The sequence below is a fragment of the Sus scrofa genome, chromosome 6, assembly GCF_000003025.6.
Source record: "Sus scrofa isolate TJ Tabasco breed Duroc chromosome 6, Sscrofa11.1, whole genome shotgun sequence".
In the NCBI taxonomy this organism is placed as follows: Eukaryota; Metazoa; Chordata; class Mammalia; order Artiodactyla; family Suidae; genus Sus; species Sus scrofa.
Window position 1 is genome coordinate 167056627 of NC_010448.4, and position 16340 is coordinate 167072966.

Here is a 16340-nt window from a genome sequence, read left to right on the forward strand (position 1 = left end):
ACGTTGAGCTGCCCTGTCCCCGCGCCGCGAGCAGAGCAGAGGGGCCTCCGCAGCCCCGCCGCCCGCCCGCCCGCCGCTTTAAGCCGGGAAGCGGCAGCACCTGCTAATGCAAGTGTTTAATATTTGATGGGCTGGGATAAAGCAGGATCACCTTCGAATTGAATTGAGTGTCAGCCGAGAATCTATTACTGAAATTCGGGTGTGATTTGACAGCAAAGTAGACGATGTTATTCTTCACTAGTTACTGCAATCTTCTCCCCGACATCACTTAAATATTTTTTTCTTTGCTTGAGTAAACACACATTATCCTTCTTTTTTCCCCCTTCCTTCCTTTTTTCCTTTTTAAAGGGGAAAAAAACCCATCCAGCTCGCCTTCTCCAGGCTGATAGAGTAGATTGTTATTTCTTTATTTGTCCTATTAAATGGAATTTCTGATCGTTTAATCCGGCCTTTGTAAGTGATTTTAAAGTACTTGAAAGCCGGCCCGCCACTGCTCTCTGGCCCGGTGCGCTCCAGCCGCGGCCCTGACCACGCTCAGCGGCTCCTCCCGCTGTGCACCTCCCACTGGCTCCTCTCCCTGCTGCCCGCGTCCCCGGCTCTGCCCTGGCTTGAAGCCAGCGTCCTCTCCCCTGTCCTTGAGCCTCATGCTCAGTCCCGCATTTGTGGGTACAGCTGTGGCCGGGGAAAGGGCGGGAAGGTTGGCTGGGAAGTTGGGCTGTGGCTGGTACCTGTGGGGGCAAGGAAAGTGGCTTCGGAGGGGGCTGAGGTTGAAGTATGTTGGCTCCTAGCCTCCCAGTACCCAAGGGGCCGAGGCTTGGTGCCTGCATTTGGGAAGGAAGAGGACTAGCCCTCTGCCCGGCCCCTAGGTCCTGGCACAGCCTGTGTGTCCAGCCTCCTGTCTTCTGTTTCTGACCCTGCGCTGGGCAGGCTCCCCCCGTGAGGGAGTCTGAGGCGGGATGGGGACCTCCTGGGCACAGTGATGGGCAGGGGGCTCTGCAGTGTCTGCCTGACCTTGGCTAGCAGTCCCTTTAGCTCTGCCAGTGGCCTCACCGTCCGGCTTCTGAGACCTCACCCAGATCTCACTCCCATGGACCACTCTCCCACACGCTGTCGCCTTCCCACTACTAGAAGGGCAGCCTGGTGTTTGGGACTTCGAAGGTGAGGAGGTGGGTCATGTTTAAAGGATCAGCTAGCTACGCAAGCCCGCTAGTAGAAGCCTAGGACTGGCTAGCAGGCCCAACAGGCATGAAATCCCTGTCGGGCCACTTAATAGCCTTCTAACCCTTGTTAAGGGCCGTCTTGCCAGGCCTCAGTTTCCTCATCTGCCATCAGGTTGCCATGCATATAAGGGATGGAAGAGGAGGTGCCAGCTCTGTCCTGATGTGCGCCCCCCACCCCGGGGGCTGGTGGCGGCCAGGTGGCGGGAGCAGGGGACAGAGGGGGGGCCGTGGAGTGCTGGGGGCCTGAGCAGATCGATGCCCCCAGCACTTCCTTCCCCAACCCCAGGAAAACAATTAAGTACAGATCGATGGGTGGCCGCTTTGAATATGCATAAGTGAGCACTTGACCTTCAGCGAGATCTGCTCCCCCCAACACACACACACACACACACACACACACACACACACACACACACACTTCATGTGCTGTCCTCACAGCGGCTTGAGTCAGCCAGGCCAGGTGACCTTACCCCCACCTCCGCTGAGCCCCATGTGGCACTCAGCTCCACAGTCTGGCCTGCCCCCTGGTCAAAGGCAGCTTGACTGCAGGCAGGTGTTTGGTCCCCTCCTCTCTCACCAGCTTTCCTGTCTCAGTGAAGCCTGGGTGTATCGGTCTCCACGGCCCTCCTGACACACTCTCTGTGACCAGTAACACCGTGGGGAAGGGGCCGAGCAGAGGGCCGGGGATGCTGGACGAGGCGGGCTACGTGGCGAGGGAGGTGCCCTGACGAGGAGGAGCCCAGAAAACGGGGGCTCTAGGGAGGAGCCTGGTGAGGGGCACGTGGTGAGGGCTGAGGGCCTCTGATGGGGAGACGCCCGGCAGAAGGGGGCTCCGAAGGAGGAAGGGGTTTTCTGGAGGAGGCCCTGGGGGACGGGGACCCAGCAGGGGACTCAGATGAAGCGGCGTGATGAGAGGAGGCCCTTGCTGGGAGGACCGGGGCGGGGCGTTGGTGAGTCGCGGGGCTGGGTCCGGGCCTCTCTTAACCACTCTTGCCTCCTGTCTTCCAGGCTTACAGCTTCGCCATGGGCTGCTGGCCCAAGAATGGACTCCTAGACATGAACAAGGGCCTCAGCCTGCAACACATAGGCCGGCCCCACAGCGGCATTGGTCAGTCCCTCCACAATTCCCCCGGCAGCTCGGTCAGTCCCCTGCCCGCATGCCCCAGTCCCCGGGCACACAGAGGGGCTCTGTGGCTCACGTAGCACTCCAGCAGGGCGCTCTGCAGAGCTGGGGGGAGCGGGGAAGAGGGCGAAGTGCGGGAGAGTAGAGCCTGGCCATTGGAGAGGGTCTCTCCCAGCAGCCTTCAGGAGGAGGCTGGGATCTGGGCTTTGGGTGGGTCACAGGTGGCCTTGGATTCAGGCCAAGGGATCCCGCCCTCAGCTGCATCTCTGGTGGCTGATGTTCTCAGAGGGGTGGGCACATGTCAGCTTACCCACCCCCCGTGGAGCTGGAGAAGGCTGTTTAATATTGTTTCAAGTCTGTGGCCACTAAACTGGGCGATCAATGGGAGTTAAGGAGATGAATTATTTAAACCTCACCAGCTTTTAATTAGTCGGGGTCCTTCTGACCGATGGCTCCGTCCACAGGGTATTGAACTCCCCCGCAGGAGCAGCAGCCTCCATTGAGCGGTGCCTTTGGGGGGGGGCACTTGGGGTACCAGATGGGGGTGCACCCCTGGGGGGATTCCTGTGTGGGAGGGGGCTGGAATGGCTATGGTTCTAGGCATTGGAGGCTCTGCTGGCTTCTTATCTATCAGCGTGGATGGGTGTCTGTGTCTGTGTGTAAGGGTATGTGTGTGTGAATGGCACCTTAAGCCGCGTGTCTCCGTGTGTATGTCTGGGAGTGTGTATGTGTCCATGCGTGTGTACCTGCTTGAGGGATGCATGTATGCGTGTATGTGGAACAGCATGTCTGTAGGCCTTTTCCTGAGGGCACCTGTCTCTGCACGGAAGCACCCATCAGCCTATGTGTATACCCATCGGAAAGTGTGTGTGTTCACTTGTGTGAGCTTATTTTGTGAGGATGTGTGCACACATGTGCATGCAAATGCTTTCAAGCCAGGTACTTGGCAGGCCTAGGCTTTGTTCTGAGGGGGGAGGAGCGGGGCTGTTCCTGGTGGCTCTGTGACATTATCGTAACCTGTGTACCCGAGGGGTCTGGGGGAGAGGACTGGCAGGCTGCGTGGAGAACAGCCAGTCCTCTGCTGCAGACACCACTGTGCCTCGGGGCTGCTGGCATCCTGGGAGCAAGCGGACTGAACTGGGCGGTCTCCCCCCAGGGGCCCCCGGCCCTGATGCAAACACTGGGCTGCCTCTTACAAGGGAGGTTTCCCCTGTCCTCAGGGCCAAGTGGCTTCTCCGCCTCCATTTACGTTTCACTGACTTCGGGGAGGCCCCACATCATTCTTACTGGGACCCCCCAAGGCTCTTCTGGGGTCTCGGGACCTCTTCTTCTGGGGGGATGAGGAAGGGGTCAGTGGGGCTGGGGAATTGGAAGTGCCCTCCCAGGAGCTCTTCCCTACAGCCTAGAGGAAACCCCAAACCCAGGAAGCCGATAGGCCTGGCAGGTCAGCAGGAAGTTTCCTGGAGAAGATGACCCTTGGGTCAGGGGACCCCTGAGGGGTGAGTAGGAGTTTGCTGGGCAGACAGATGGAAGGGTTTTCTGCCTTGGGGAACCATGTGTCCAAAAGCCCAAGGGCATGGGGAAGCCTGGCATGCTGGGAGGACAATTTGGGACATCTAAAGTAGTTTCCTGTCACTGGAGTGGGCCATGTGGGCTAGGGACTGGCTCGAAAATAAACAGGGAAATAAGCTAGCCTTGAAAGCCAGGTTAGAGAGTGTGGCTTTTCTGTGGGGTTTTGAGGAAAAGAGAAAGTTCTGAGTGAGATTGGAGGCTCTGCCAGTGGCTTCTTATACATCAGTGCGACAGGATCGGCGCTCCGATCCAGAATCCGCGAGGCCGTTGGTGCCGCATAGACTAGCTCTGAGTAGGTGCTCAGCAAACGCCCTGGTCGGTGGATGGCCAGTGAGTGAGGGTGGATGGGTGTAGGAGATGGACAGGGCGGGGCCCGGGGACCAGGGCCCTGAGAGGACTTGCACTGGCCGAGGGAGGAGGAGCCGCCAGGAATTGAGTCGGCTGGGGGGGGCGCGGGGGGACTGGGGGTAATGCACCCAAACAGCTTAGAGTTGGGCACCCTGCTTCTGCGGCTCTGTCCCAGGGGTGCTTATGAGAGGAGGGAGTTCCTTCCTCCTACTCTTTTGCTGCCTCCTGGGTCTCAGGGATGCCGTTCTTGCCTCTTGGCCCACGTTGACTCTGGGCTGGGCCCCCTGAAGCCTGTTCCCTCCTTCTTCAGAGATGTTTTTCCCATCTGGGTGGGCCCCAGGCGACAGCCCATGGTGATGGGTGACAATGCAGTCGGGGCTTTGGAGCCGGAAGCAGTTCTGGCCCTGGGACGTGAGGCGGGGGACGATGCTACCCGCCCCTTGGGGCCGCTGGGAAGGCTCAGAGAAGTCCCCTGCCTGAACGGCCTGTGCAGCCTGCACACACAGTGGGTGTGCCCCCAGGGTGCTGGGGGCTCCCGCACGTCTCTGTGAGTGAAGAGGGCTGCCCTGCCGGCTCCCGGCTGGCTCCGAGGTGTGGGTGAGGGTGCTTGGAAGGGAGGGAGGACGCAGGGCATTAATTGGGCTGGGAGAGGCGGGGAGGGAGGTGTGGGGTTTGAGCAGTGAGGTTAATGGCCCTCGCACCAAAGAGACAGCTTTAATGAGCTTCGGCTGGCGGTGCCCCGCGTCGCTGTGCACGCTAAAAGGGTCGTGCTGGAAGGGTTTGATGTGGACTCTTTCCCAGCCCTGGGGTCAGAGGTCAGCTCCTGTCACTGGCCACTCAGGCTGGTCCTCGTGACATGGTGCTAATTAACTGTGTGAGGAGCTGCCAGCCCGACGGGGAGTGGTGGGTATCTTGCTGGGGGTGAGGCGGCACTGGTGAGGCGGCACTGGAGACGCTGGATAAGGGTTCTGCTGATCCCACAGCTTAGCCACCCCCAGGAGTGTCTTGGTTCTCCCAAAATGCCGTGGGGGCCAGTGGTGGGTGTGCGGATCCCCCACGACCCTGGGCCCTGGAGGGATCTCCCGGGCCTCCTTCTAAGGTACGTGTGTCACGGGAAGCCTGTTGGGCCTGCCCGGCCAGGACCCCTGCCGCGCGTTGGGGTGGTGGCGGCGTGACAGTAAGGGCACAGGCGTGCTGGAGGTTTGGGCGGCCGGGCAGAGCAGGGGCGTAGGCTGTGTAAGGGAGGAGCCCGCTGGGATGGCTGCCCGTGGTCGAGCCATTGGAGGGGGAGCCGTCGGGAGTTTGGGTGGGGGAGGGACCTGGTCAGAGTCTGGGCCCAGGCAGTGCCTTCTCAGAGTTCGTACAGGGAGGGCTCCTGGGGAGAAGTGGCGGAAAGGAGGCCCCAGGGGATGGGGACATGCGGGAGGGATGCAGACGGTGGTCGTTCATTCAGGGCTGGCGGTGGCCACAGGCGTGGGGCGGTGAACCTTTACCTTGCACCTGCTGTGCGTGTCAGGAACGGGGGTAGGTGCTAAACACGCGTCAGTAAAAACACAGGCGCAGACACCAGGAGGGGTGAAGGTTTGGTCCCCGGGACTGAAGGAGAGGTGGGCTTCGGGGCGGGGGGGCTCCCGGGCTGGCGGCATGGCCACACAATGCTTCCTCTGGGGGAGTGGGTAGGTCTTGGGGGCCTGGGGAGCGGGCTGGTGTGCAGCAGGCTGTGGGTGAGGAGGGCTGCACGTTTGTGGGAGTGCCGACTGGCTGTGCCAGCAGGCTCGTCAGCCTTCTCGGCTTCGGCAGCTTCCGAAGTGCCACGTGGGCCTTCTTTCCTTTCAGCCAGTGGTCGGTGGGCACGACGCTCACATTATTCGGGGGCACTTTGTATTCACTAAGTGCGTTTTCACAGAGTCCGACGAAGGCGGGCACCGTCATGCCTGTTTCACAGATTGGAAGGGTGAGGCTCCGTTGAGGGCCTTGCTTGGGGTCACGCTGGCCGCTGAACTGAGGCGCCCTGACTCAGACCCAGGTCCGTCTGAGCGCGAAGCCTGTGTTGTTAGCGCCGCCCTGGGCTAGGAGCACCTTTTTGGTGTTTGGCCTCATGCTGCCAGCAGATGGTGGGGAAGAAAGCAGGCTCACAGCCTGCATTTCCCTCAGGGTCGTGTGTAAAACGCGGCGGCCACAACCGAGGAAGAAAAAGGAGGGGGCATGGCCGCCCTTCTCCCCTGCCAGCGTCGCCCTCGGAGCCAGGGCCCTGCCACGTGGCTTCTGGCCTCCTCCCGACCCTGACAGGCCTCCCCTGTGACTGCCATTTGCTCTCCGTCCACCTCGGGGCCCGGGAGGGGCCGCCGCCTCTGGGGGTCCTGCCCCCCCCCCCCCCCAGCCCCACGGTGTGAGCGCACAGAATAGCTCCCAGGGCCCCGGGTCTCGTCTCTTGGGAGAATGATGAGGCCTACGTCCTTGACCTCTCTGAGGGCAGGACCCAGGGCTCCTTCCCTTCTTTCTTTCTGGAAGTCTGTGCGGGAAATGTCAGTGCCATCTCCCCTGTTGCTGAGACACGGCGGCCCCACGGAGAACAACCAGAACCTTCCCTGGTGCCCAGCTGGGGGGTCCTGCCCTGGACGCTTAGCTCCTCTGCTCAGGGACTGGGGGGGGGTCCCACGGGCGCAGACGAGGTGAGACGGGATGGCCAGACACCGGGTGGGCTCTCTCAGGAGCTTGCCGCTCCGCAGTTTGGCAAGAGAGCTGGGCTGGCGGGTGGCAGGGCGGGGCCTGGGCTCCGGGCAGTGCTGGCCTGTGGGCTCCCCTGAAGGAGTGGGGTGTCTATCAGAGTCCAGTCGGCGCGCATTAGCTTGGTGACATGGATCTCATTAGCGCCCGTGAGAGGTGTCACTGCAGGAGAATCACCGGTTCGGGGAGATGCTTGTGCCAAAAGGAAGAAAGGACAGTGACAGCCTTTTCTCTGCCGCCTCTGCCGCCGCGCTCCCTGGGCCGCCCGCCCTCCTCCTCGTGGGGGGGTGGGGGTGCCGGCTAATGAGCTCGTCGGCAGTTCAGCCCTGTCTTCCCTCCTTGAAGTTCCTCGGTCCCTCTGAAGACCTCGGGCCCAGGATTAGCACACACCAAATGCCAGCCCCCCTCTTGCCCAGCAGGGAGTTCTTTCTGATCACCCTGCTCCTGCTATCCTGGGCAAGGGAGAGGTGGGGCCAGGACAGAGCCACGGGGTGGGGGGAGGGTCACCCTCGGAAGACTCTGCCCCCCCCACCCCCGCCTCCCTGGACAGACAGAGTCACCGTGATCACGTCCTCCCCAGAGCGCCCGTCCCCTGCTCCCCTCCTTTGCCCCCGTGACATCTCCTGCCCAGGCAGTGTCTCCATCCCTGTGGTGAACCCCCCTCCCAAGGCAGGGAAGAATGTGGGGGCCAAGGGTCCAGCAGGTAGGCTGTAGATCTGATCTGATCTGGAACTTTCGGGCTGAGATAGAGTGCTTCGGAGTCAGCCAGAGCCCAGCCTGGGCTTTGGCTGAACCTGAGGGTGGTGAAGTATTGATACGAGGCCTCTGCAGGCCCGAGAGCCCTGTCCCTGGCTGTTCCAGAGGGACGGAGGGTACCTCGCCCCCTCTGCCCTGCTTTGGCCATCTTCAGGGCTGGGAAGGGCGGCGTCAGCACGGCCGCCTTGGGAAGAGGGAGCACTGCCAACCCCCTGCCCCACCCCACCCCTGCCCGGTTCTTTCCAGGGTGTCCCAGAGAACGGGAGGAGCCAGGGGCTGGCTGATCACAAGAAGGGGTAACTCCAGGCATCAACAGTGTCTCCACTGGTGCCCAGGGCTGCTCCCTCCCCCTCCCTCGAGCTGGCACCCTGGAGCCCAGGGACATCTGAGGGACTGGTCCTTGCTGAATGCCAGGCTGTCGTCTTTAGCAGCAGCCACAGAGGGTAGAATGGCTAGACAGCGGGACAGGTGGACGGACGGACAGGCGGAGGAGGTTCTGGTGGATGTCTGAATGTGTTCCGTGAGTGTGGTGCCCTGGGAAGTGCAATCTTTGTTTCCCTACCTTCCTAGCCCCAGGCCTGGCTTGGCCTCCCCTTGTCTCTCTCTGTATCTCCTGTCAAACCATCGCAGACGTAAATGACAAAGAAATCAGAAAGACAGATCAATGCCGGCCAAATTAGCACTTGCAGATAGACTGTGCGGGGATGTCAGCGCCCTGACCCCTGGTGATCTTGCAGCCTCCGCTGCTGATATTATGCAAATTGCATCCATCTGGCAGGACCTGCGTGCTGGCTGCTCCTACTCAGAGGAGTAATGGGCTGGGGGCGGGCGGGAGTGTTGGAGCAAGAGTCTGTACAGTGAGTGTGTGCGCGTGTGTGAGCATGTGCTTGAGTGTGCGCGAGGGCGTGCGGTGCCCACCAAGCACTGGGCGGTGATGGAGTGATTGACAGGGCAGATAAGGGCTGCATTGGATTCCTTTGGGCTGGGGGATTAGGCGCAGCCACAGATGGGAGATAACCGGACTTCATTTCAGTTTATTTCCCTCCTTATCCCTCTCCCCACCTTCACTCCCCGAAAAACACCATCTCTGTAGTTTGCGTTTTCATCAATATTTGCAAGTCATTGCCACTGGTTTAAGGTGAGAGGCAATGTCAGGGCCCAGACCGGGCTAGTCCTTCCGCCAGTCCTGTACAGGTCTGGCACCCTGCCAGCCTTCACGCCAGGGGCGCTCACAGCGTCCTGTCCTCCCGAGCCCACCGTGTTCTTGCGGCATCCGTGCCAACCTACCTCATCTGACCTGAGGCCGCCTGGCAGTCCTTAAGCTGGGCCCCGCCCCTCCCACCTAAAGCTGCCGGGAGACATCCCTGCCCCTCGGTTTTGGTTTCAGCATAGGTGCTTCAGCCCCTGCTATCAGCGGGGTCCCCTGGGAGCTGCTCTTTCTAGTGGCCTCTGGACCCTTCCTCACAGCTCCTCCTGACCCCGACGGTACTGGCCCAGCTGGGCAAAGTGAGGCCTGTGGCCTGCGGAGGAGCGGATTTGTTTGGTCGGGTCTGAATCCACCGCGCACCAGTGTCCCTCCACAGGATTCGCTAAGTGCCCGATAGAGTGCAGACAGCTTTGCATCTGTCGCTGACTTCCTAAGCCTCGTGAGGTTGGGCTGTCACCTCTCCTGTACCTAAGGAAGCCAGGGCTCAGGAAGGGGGTCCTGTGCCCAGGGCAGCAGGGCAAGGAAGCTGGGAGAGCTGGCGTTGAAACACGCGCCTCTCAACCTCCGCTCACCTGCCTCACTGCTCTGCCACCCTTGATACCCACATCACCACGCCTGGATCCGCTTAAGGGACCCATCCGTGCACAGGAGGCAGACAGGTTCCTTCAGCTCCAGGCCTCTGAACACGGGCCCTGACCCACACCAGACCCTCTGCCGCACTGAATCGGACCAAAGGGACAGGAGGCAGACGCATCTCGCCCTCAGGAGCTGCGTGTCTGAGACAGTTGGGCTGTAGCAAGAAGGACACACAGAGGACAGGACGTATCCAGCGGCTGCGCCAGTCCAGGGATGTGCCACAGCACATGGCATCCGAGACCCTGCAGCTCAGGGAGGGGCTGAGCCACTCGGGCCAGCCAGCGGGGGTGGCTGAGGGTGGAGCTGTCCCAGGGGCCCGTCCAAAATGTCCCCGCTGGGCCCTCCCACCAGGCAGAGTTGGGAGCTGGGAGTGCTGGGGACATGTCCGGGACGCGTGTGCAAGGGGAGCTTGTCCTAATGAGGAGAACATGGCTGCTAGTTAGGCGAGGGGCGGGCGGGGAGCCGCAGAGCTGATTGAAGGCAGGGGCAGGGGTCAGACAATTAGGCCCAGATCCGGCCGTTTGATGTGAGTTCTGAGGCCTCAAAGCCTCCCTTCAGCCGCTCCCTCCACTCCCTCCTCTCCCTCCTCTTTCCTTTCTTCTCCTGCCCAAAGGCAGGAAGGATGGAAACGCTTACTCTCACTGTTACTATTATTAAACGCTGCAGCAGGCCAGCCAGACCCCAGGACTCCTGCCCACAGGGGGCACCCTAGGCCTCCAGGAGGCTCCTTGGGCCCCAGGAGGGCATCTGGCCCAAAGCCCAGGCCAGCCTGAGGAAAGCGACGAGCTGAGCCCTAGGGCCGGGGAGCCCTGCTACCTCTCCTGCTTCTGAGGGCGTGAATGAGGCCGCCCAGTGAGGATTTGATCCCGGGGCTGCCAGGGCCTCATCCCAGGCCCATTTAGACCCTCGTCACCTGCAGCCGGATTCTCTCCTCTGCTGCCTGGGAGGTTGGGGGTCGGGCGTGGGTCGCCCATACCCCATCACACACACGGCTGTCTGCAGCAGTCACAGCAGAACCTCCCCCGCAAGATGAAGATGCGTAGAGCCACATGGCCCCGCAGTGCCGTCACACTCATGCACCAAAGCAGAAGCCTCCCCACCCCCCAGCCCCCCGTGCCCTGGCCACATGTACCATCACAGGTTCTTGCACAAAGGTACGGACTGTCTCGGGGCAGGGCCCTGGGAGCTCAGCCCCTCCGCTAGGGTGGCTGAGAACAGGAGTCCACTCACGTGTCTAGGTGAGTGGGTATTGGGCCCGTCCAGCCCCCCATCCTAGGGAAGAAGCCTTGAGAGCTGGTGCTGGCCAGAGAGTGGGAGGAAGCCAGGTGGGGGGGGGGGGCGGTGGGGAGAGGGAGGGTGGGAGCAGAGATAAATGTTAGCTCATTTCTTCCGTAATTAGTTACTCCCTCATCCCCGCGTTGTAATTGTGAACAAGCTGTAATGTTTAATTAGTCTGTAAATGAAACCCCAATTTCATAATGGCCTGGCTGACAGGGCTAAGTGAGCAGGGGAGGCGGAGGGGAGGTAATCGGGAGGGCTTGGAGGGGAGGGGGCAGGCTGGTGGGATCACCGCCTCTCCTCTCCAGCCCCAGCCTGGCCTCTGTCCGGGGAGGCTGTCACTGAACCAGCCCTGGCACTGCTGCCTTTAACTCCACTGGCCTTTCTTCCCAGAGAAAGGAAAGGGACGCTGCCCGGCCTCCTCCTCCCTCCCTCCCTCCCTCCCCTTCACTTCTCCGGTTGGGATGCCACAGTCACAGCCCCCTGGAGCTCCAGGTGGGAGAAGCTGACGCGGGGCGGGGCGGGGGGGGGGGGCCCTGTGACCTCAGCAAGGGTGATAGCTCCAGCCTAGGTCCAGCCTTCCCCCTCCCCAAGTCATCCTACTGAGAGGCCCTTGGTTGGCACCTGGACCTCAGGATCTGGTCCTACCCCTAGAGGAGCCAGTGATTGGCAGAGGATAGGCTCCTCCCCCTGCCGTCCCGCGGGTAAGCGGATACCCGCATCCACTCTAGGCTGACACCCCGGCCAACTCTTTGATGGGTATCTCCGTAGACTGCGATGAACTGGAGCTGCCGCAGGGGGGAGCCCCCGGCCCCACCATTGCCTCGTCGGTCTCTCCCTGTCTCCCCCGCCGCATCCTCACCGCCTGCACACGCCCCCGCCCCCCTGCTGCAGCCATAAATCTCAATTTACGAGGGCGGCTCTGGTGGGGGAGGGAGGCAGCGCCGCTAATGACGGCGCCTCAGCCGGATTTTTCATGTTGCACAGTCATAAATTTTTAAGAACAGCATGGGCAGCACGTTAGCGAGTTATCGAGGCTGCCTCCATGCTGGCTGCCTAGCTCCAAGAGAACAGAGACCCGGTCGGTCGGGCAGAGGAGGCCTTTGGGAGCAGGGGTGGGGCCCGCCGTCGGACTAGACAGAAGGCCGGGGCTCGCCTGGGCCAAGCAGGTACGCGAGCCTGAGCCTTCTCACAGGGCGGGGTGGTGCTGCCAGAGCAAGGGCCAGCCACAGACAGGCACATGGGTGGGTCAAGCGGGTGGGCACATAGACCACGGCGTCAGGAGGTGCGGATGGACGCTCCTGCTGCAGGACTTGACACCATGATACACGGAGAGCCTGGAGACATAGGGGTTTTCAAAGCGACCGCGTTGAGCAGAATTACCAACCCCTGCCTGTGTATGTGCCCGAGGAGGCCTCTGCCCATAAACAGGGTGCCTTTCAGGGTTGTTCTCGAGAACTAGAGTCCCCGGAGTCACCAAGGGAGATCCCTGCGGAAGTGCCCACAGAGGGGGCAGACCTGTGGATATGCTGGAGCCAGGCTGACCTCATTCTGGTTATTGTCGGTTACTTAAGGTTGCGTGGTCCGGGGCAAGTTGTCCACTGCCCGGGGCCTCCGCTTCTTCATCCTTGAAATGGAGTTGATGACGGCTCCTCTTTCTCAGGCTTACTCCGAAAGTACTCTGAAACCCTGAGCACAGGGTGGCTCGCTTGTCTATATCTGAGTCTTTGGAAACGTTGGGAGGGAGTGGCTGGGGAAAGAGCTTTGTGGGAGATGGTGGGGCATTGGCTTTTGTGTGGTCACTCATTTGGAAGGTTTTTGCTGGGGTCGTCTGGGGGCCCCGCCCAGTGCTGGGTGTTCAGAGGTGAGGCAGGTTCCTTGCTGGGAGGAAGGAGTGGAGGCGGGGAAAGGGCCCAAGCCCCTGGCACATTGGGATCTGGGGAAGGACCGTGCCTGCTTTTCACGGCCTGGGCCTGTCTGGGGTTCGGGTGGCAGATGTCAGGGCTGGAGTGGTCTCAACCCGTGGCCAGAGCCAGTCAGTGTCCCCAGCCCTGGCCTGCTGTGGGCACACCTAAGCCTCAGGGTGCCGGGAGCACCCCCCCCCCCCGGCCCCTCAGAAACCTCCAGGCCAAGTGCTCACCTGGCCTCCTCATCTGTGCAGTTGAAGCTCCGTGATCCTGACCATCTGTTGGGCACCAGAGGCACAAGGCCACGAAATCAGATGTCGCTCAAATCAGCAGGGGTATCAGGGTGTCCAGGATAATCCGCCTGTCTCTGTGCTCATCCATGGGGACCAAAGCTGGTCATTTAGGGAGAAGAGCGCCCCCAGGCTGGGCCTTGTTGGCATAGGGGTGGTCCCCTGCCCCTTTTCAGGCCATTCTCCTCGCATCCCCTGCACTGCAGCACAATGCCTCCCACATTTTCTGGAACCTGCCGTGCCTTCTGTCGCCTCAGGGCTCCCATGTGGCTTTATTTTCCGTGGGAGCCCCGCACTCCCGCCCCTTGGCCTAAGAACCTCCTGCTGGTCCTTCGGAGTGAAATTGCCCCGACTCCTAGCCTTGGGCAGGTCCCTCCCCTGTGCACTCCCCCTCTGGAGCATTCCGCGCAGTCCTCATTAAGAAACAACTTGTTTGGTGCCTCCCTCCCCCACTAGATGGTAAGTTCCCTGAGGGCAGGAACTTATGTCCGGTTTGTCAGCTCGAATCCCCAAAGCATAGTGTGGTGTCTGACTCCCGTAGGCAGGAAGCAAATAAAATGTGTTGTTTCGAATTGAGTTAAATTGAGTTGAGATGGCCCCGGCCCACCTCTAGGTGCCAGGGCAGGGGGAGGGGCTGAGGAAGTGCCCGCAGCTGAGGTGGTTCCCATTAGTCCTCATGATTAATTCACAGCCACACCGTGATGGAGTGGGCTTGTCCCCAGTCAGCGCCTCCGCTGGGGCCCACCTGTTAGCGACAAACAAACAAAGGGATAAATAATGCATTGGGAGCCGAGCCCGGCGAGGCGGCGGCGTTGAAATTAACAGGGACTAGCTGAGCAGCTTGGGGATGAAATATTTACCAGGTGGGACTGGGCTGGGGGAGGGTAGGCCCCCTCCCCGAGTCCCCAGGCACAGCCAGGCCCCTCTCCAGGGCACATCGTTGGCCGGGGCTGCAGCGCCCCCACACCGCTACTTTCACCCCCAGATGCCCTGGTCCGGGACAGGCCCCAGCTGGTCTCGCAGTGCAGCAGGTCTTGGAGGAGTCGAGGTACCAGGAAGGAGTGGAGGCGGGGAAGGGGCCGAAGCCCCCGGCACACTGGGATCTGGGGAAGGACCGTGCCTGCTTTCCAGGGCCTGCGTCCGTCTGGGTTTGGCTGGCAGATGTCAGGGCTGGAGTGGGCTCAACCTGTGATCTCTCCCCCTCCCGTCCCCCCGCCTCCTTCTCCTCCAGTCCTTTCCTTTCTGCCACTTAACGCATATTTCCTGAGGGCCTTTGGGAGCTAACGTGAGGGGTCTGTGGTCGAGCTGGCGGATGACAGAGGCAGCCGCCAGATGGAACACTGGGCGCTGTGGGAACCCGTAGCAGGATTCCTAATGCCAGTGAGGGGTGCAGGTAGGGGCCTCAGGCAACTGTCGCAGGGCGGGTGCTCCAGCTGAGACGTGGGGGAGGAGCTTCCCAGGCAGGAGGAGGAGCCTGAACCCTGCGGTCCAGCTGGAGCTTGGGGCGGACGAGGCCGGGGAGGGCCACCTGGGCACATCCCTGGACCCTAAGGTGGGAGTTTGGATGCTCTCCTGAGACAGTGAGGCACTTCTGGAGGTGGTGGGGGGGGTCATCTATTGTTTTAGTTATTATTAGCTCTTAAACTTTTTCCTTGGAAGTAATTTCACATTTGCAGAAGAGGTTCTGCGTGTCTCTTACCCAGCTTTTCCTCGTGGTAGCATCTTACCGGCCACAGCACAGCTGTCAGCACCGTTGCTGCAGGTACTTACTGTTAACTCAGGGCCTGAGTTCAGTTTCACCTGTGTTTTCGCTAGTGTCTTTTTTCTGTTCCCGGATCATTGAAGGGTTTTAAACAGGGAGTGCAAAGACCAGATTTGTGGTTTAGAAGGACACCATGGGGGCGATTGGCAGGGGCACGAATGCCTCCTGGATGAGAGCGGGTGGAACGCTGGATCAGGATGGTGCCTTCGAAGACAGGTTTAGGAACTACTGGAAAATACATGGTAAAATAGAGCTAAGGGGTGGATACATTTGCCGGGGCAGAGTGCAGAGAGAGAAAGGGAAGAGGGCTAATGATGCTCTGAGCAACACCCACCTCTTAGGGGTCGTGGGGAGAGAAAGCAGGTACGTACAGAGGAGCTGGAGGAGATCGGTGGGGAAGAGGTGGTGTCGCTGAAACGGAGGAAGGAGGTTCAAGGCGGGAGTCGGTCCACTGGGTCGATCTAAACCTGAAAGGCTTCCGCTGGGCTGCAGCCCCACGAGGCCGTGCAGATCGCTAGAGAAAACAGCCTGCAAGGCGCTGATGGGGAATCAGGTCGCAGGGCGGGAAGTGAGACCTGAGATGCTGACCGTGAGAGGGAGCAGAGCTTGGGAAGAGGCGTTAAAGGGAGCTTGTGTTTAAAGATGGGAGAGATTTGATATACTGACATGCTCTCGTGAAGGCAGCAGCACAGAGGCAGCAGTTGGAGCTGTATCTCAGAGAAAGGGGGTTACTCATAACATGAAGCCCCTGAAAAGAAGCCGGGGGAGGGGGAGGGGGTGGGCTTCAGAAGTGACCTTAGGGTGGGTCCTCTCTTGTATCAGGCCAGGACTGGCCCAGTGAAGTCGGAGACAGGGTTGTGTGGGTGAGGGGGTCCTGGGCGGAAATGGGGGGTCAGGTTGAGATTTGTGGAAAGTGGAGGAAGTGTTAAACGATCGCTAGTCAGAAAGGGCAGGAGAGCATATGCGCACACTGATCGGGAACACGGGAGACTGGCTGGGTGGTTGTGACGCCCAGCTGAGGTTGATGACTGATCTGATGAGCCACATGCATCTGTAAGGTGGCGCTGTTTCCTCTCTGGTCACACTCAGCCCAGATGCAGACACAGAGAAGGAGAGTTTGGGTATTTCCCGGCAGGGGTGATGAGAGGAAAAGGGAGCGAGGGCGTGGAAGCTCTTGGCAAGAAAGGCCTGAGATGGTGAGCCATGGATGCCAAGCTCCAGAGTGGGGTGTGCTGGTTATGTTGCTAGGACAGAAGCTGTTTGCTGTGTACCCAGTAGCCACTGACCTTCTCCACTGAACGGGGGCCCCTGGATGAGTAGGGTACCAGGGTGTATCCAGTTAAAAGGGTTGAAAGACTGCTTTTTTTAGTTTCTTATACAGCTAAATATGGTTATTTCCCTGAGTTCTGGCTAATGAGATGAAAAGAAAAGTGTGCGAAACCTCCAGGAACAAGGGAAAAGGGCCGTGACTCAGCCAGAATGCACGTTAGTCTTGCTTTTTCCTTCTTCCTCTT

At 60.4% G+C, this 16340-nt stretch overlaps 1 protein-coding gene across 19 annotated transcripts in view; it reads left to right on the top strand.

Annotated features, from left to right (window-relative positions):
• Positions 1 to 16340, top strand: part of ERI3 (ERI1 exoribonuclease family member 3) — a 125391-nt gene that overhangs the window by 99386 nt on the left and 9665 nt on the right. For 14 of the 19 annotated variants that reach the window (XM_021096801.1, XM_021096804.1, XM_021096794.1 and 11 more), the window contains one exon: positions 2229 to 2328. The exons of 2 other annotated variants lie outside the window; for them this stretch is intronic. In XM_021096801.1, coding sequence (XP_020952460.1) covers positions 2229 to 2328 — 100 coding nt within the window. Of the gene's footprint in view, positions 1 to 2228; positions 2361 to 16340 lie in introns of all 19 variants that reach the window. 3 more of the 19 variants (XM_021096792.1, XM_021096788.1, XM_021096793.1) reach the window with 1 other exon arrangement.